The 2,982-nt window shown below is 42.9% G+C and overlaps 1 protein-coding gene across 1 annotated transcript; it reads right to left on the bottom strand.

Annotated features, from left to right (window-relative positions):
* Positions 1–1,374: 1,374 nt before the first annotated feature.
* Positions 1,375–2,601, bottom strand: LOC116418051 (histone-lysine N-methyltransferase, H3 lysine-79 specific-like). Its single transcript, XM_031933230.1, has one exon. The coding sequence runs from the start codon at positions 2,599–2,601 to the stop codon at positions 1,375–1,377; it is 1,227 nt and encodes a 408-aa protein (XP_031789090.1).
* Between the last annotated feature and the right edge of the window lie 381 nt (positions 2,602–2,982).

The following is a 2,982-nucleotide window of genomic DNA, read 5'->3' as shown; positions in this document are numbered from 1 at the left end:
CCTCTTTGTCCCCGTTCTTAAATAGTGGGGTAATTAAACCCGTCTTCCACTCTGTTGGGATTGTGTTTCCCGCCCATATGTCATTTAGTATCTTTGTTAAATCTCCTATCACCTGTTCCTCCCCGTACAATCATACCTCGTTCTGTATCCCGTCTGCCCACGGTGCCTTACTTTTATTCATTTTTCTTATGGCATTCCTCACCTCTTCTTCCGTTATCTGCCCATCCTCTCCCGTGTCCTCTCCCCGTTCCTCTGCTCCTCTTTATCTAATTGAGTTTTCCTCTTCCTCTTGCTCTCCTAGCTGTGCTTTGAAGTGTTCAATCCACGTCCCTTCTCTTATGGTGCTGCCTTCTTTTACTCTCTTCTTCCTTCTTCTTTTCTTCACCACTGCCCAGAATTTCTTTACTGACCTGTTCTTCCGCTTCCCTTATCCTCTTTTCCATATCCGCCTTTTTCTTCTTCTCCACGAGTATCCTTCATTCCCTCTTTGCATTTATGTATTCCCTCCTTTCTTCTTCTCCTCGTATATCTCTTCCTATCCTCTTTACTACGGCTTTCTCCTTCCTGCACTCTTCATCCCACCAGGTGTTCCTTTTTTCCTTCCCCCTTTTTTTTTAATCTTTTCTTGGTTACCCTTTCTATTTTCTGTTTCAACTCTTTCCATTCTGTTGCTTCTTCTGCCTCCTCTAGACCATTTCTAAAGAGTCCTACTGCCTCTTTCGTCCTCACTGTTACCGTCTCAACCTGACTTTTCTCTTTTTCTCTCTCCCATTCCTCTGTACTTGCCTCTTTCGTTGTGATCCGATCCTAGCCTGTGTGTTATACTCATTCTCTTTATTCCTCTTCTCCCCTCCTCATTTATTATGGCATAGTCTATTACAGAACAGCCCGCTCCTCCTATATAAGTATACTCTCCCTGTTCATCTCCCTCTGTGATTCCGTTTAGAGTGCTTAAGCCTAGTTCTCTTGTCCTGTCCACAAATTCTTCCCCTTCTCTGTTTTTCTTCGTCTTTAGTTTTTTATTCCTTTGTAGTTGTCCTGTTTCTCCTCTCTCATGTATGTTGTCCCTGTCCACCATGTCTCTCCCTTCTTTTTTATTTTAGCCCCCGTGAATTCACTTGATTTTTCCTCTATCCATTCTACCTCTTCTGCCTTTCCATCTATTTTTATTGCCATTGCTAAATCTCCTTTTACTCTTCCTCTTTCTCCCCCTTTTTTGCATCCCTTGTCTTGAACTCAAAGCTAACAAGCTTCTTTTTCCAGAATGTATTCTCTCTATCTTGTATCCATGTCTCTTGTAGACAGATGATGTCAAATCCTCTCAAGTATTTCCATGTATCCTCATTTGATCCTTTTATGTCCGCTATATTCCAGTTAACTATCCGTATGTTCCTCCTTTTTCTCTTTGTTACTTTTCCCTGTCCTTCTCTTGCTCCGAAAAAATTCTTGTTCCCTTTCATTCCATGTGTGCTCTGTCCCATCTATCCATAGCCTATTGTATCCTATCTTCACCACTTTTCCCTCCTTTCTTTGCTTTATCGCCGCCTCTCTTGTTTTTTCCTTATTCCTCCTTTCTTTCCAGGTTAGGTCGTGATCTATGAAGATATTTGTGCCTTGTAGCTTCGAGTTTTCTCTCATAATTGCCCCTTTTTCCTCCCATTTCCCGTATTCTAGCCTTAGCCTGCGGGTCTTTCCTTTTATTGTCCATGTCTTTCTTATCTTATTTAGCTTCTTCCTTATCCATGATTCCACTGTCTCTTTGTCCCATTTTTCTTCTTGCCATCCTGAAATTACCAGGTTATTTTTCTTTCTGTCTCTTTCTCCCTCCTCTATCCTCCATTCCAACTCTGCCATCTGTTTCCTGTCGAACCCTGTCGTTGCTGTTGTTTCTTTATTTCCTCCCTCTACTGCGCGTCCTGTTTGCGCGCCCTTCTCCTTCTGCCTTTCCTCCTGTTTTTCTAGTTTTTTTAAAATCCTCTTTGTCTCCTCTTTCCTCTCTGTTTTTTCCTTCTCTAGCTCGCTTTCCAATTCTTCCTTGTCTGCCTTCCTGTTAACCTCCTCCCTCCCCATAGCTTCTTTCCATTCCCTTCTAAACCTCTTCCTTTCCTCGCTCTCTTCCTTTATTTTGCCTTCCATCCACTTCAGCCCTTCATCTACTTTCTTGTTCATTTTAACCTCCAGCGCATCATACCTCTGTTCCCATCTTTCCATCAACCTCTTTCTCTCTTCCTGTTCCTTGTCCATCTTCCTGTTCATTTCATCCAGCTTCTTTAAAATACTTTCCATTGTCCCACTCTCTTTCTCTTTTTCAGCTCCACTCTCCTCGTCTTCTTCTTTATCTTCCCCTTCTTTCAACTTACTTTCCGATTGCGGCGACCTCTTTACTTTGTTACTTTTAGCAAATATTCCCTTCTCCTCGTATGTCCTTTCCATCTCCGTTTTTTCTTTCTTATTTTTATCCTCTTGTTCTCCCGGGCTACTTTCTTTCCTTTTCAACGAGTTCTCCCTTAGGCTGCTCTCTAATTTCCTCTGCTTGAGCTTGGTGCTCCCTTTTCCTCTTCCACGTCCTGTTCGGCCTCCTCTCCTTCCGCCTCTCGGCATTCCAGACCCTTTGGTGTTTCTGCCTCTTCGTCTAGGGACTTTATTCTGCTTGGCTGTGGTGTTCTAAAAACCTGCTCTTCTGCTCCGTTCCCATTCCCCGTTCCGTATATTACCTCCTCAATTTCCACACTCGTAAAGCTCATGCTATACGACCTCCTCTCTCTGTCCTTCTCTAATCGTTTTCTAACCTCTTCTCTCCTTCTCCTTATTACTTGCCCTTCTGTCCTTATTCCCTTGCTGAGCTTCCTTCTCCTTATTGATCCCCGTGTTACTAACCCTTTGTTCTTCCCGCCTCTCTCTTTTAACCTTTTTTTTCTATCTTTCACCTGTTTTCATATCCTATCAAATTACACCTGACCTCCCTCTATCAAATCCAATATG

The sequence above is a fragment of the Nasonia vitripennis genome, unplaced genomic scaffold (assembly GCF_009193385.2).
Source record: "Nasonia vitripennis strain AsymCx unplaced genomic scaffold, Nvit_psr_1.1 unplaced0001, whole genome shotgun sequence".
Taxonomy (NCBI): Eukaryota; Metazoa; Arthropoda; class Insecta; order Hymenoptera; family Pteromalidae; genus Nasonia; species Nasonia vitripennis.
This window is presented reverse-complemented; position numbering and strand designations above follow the sequence as displayed.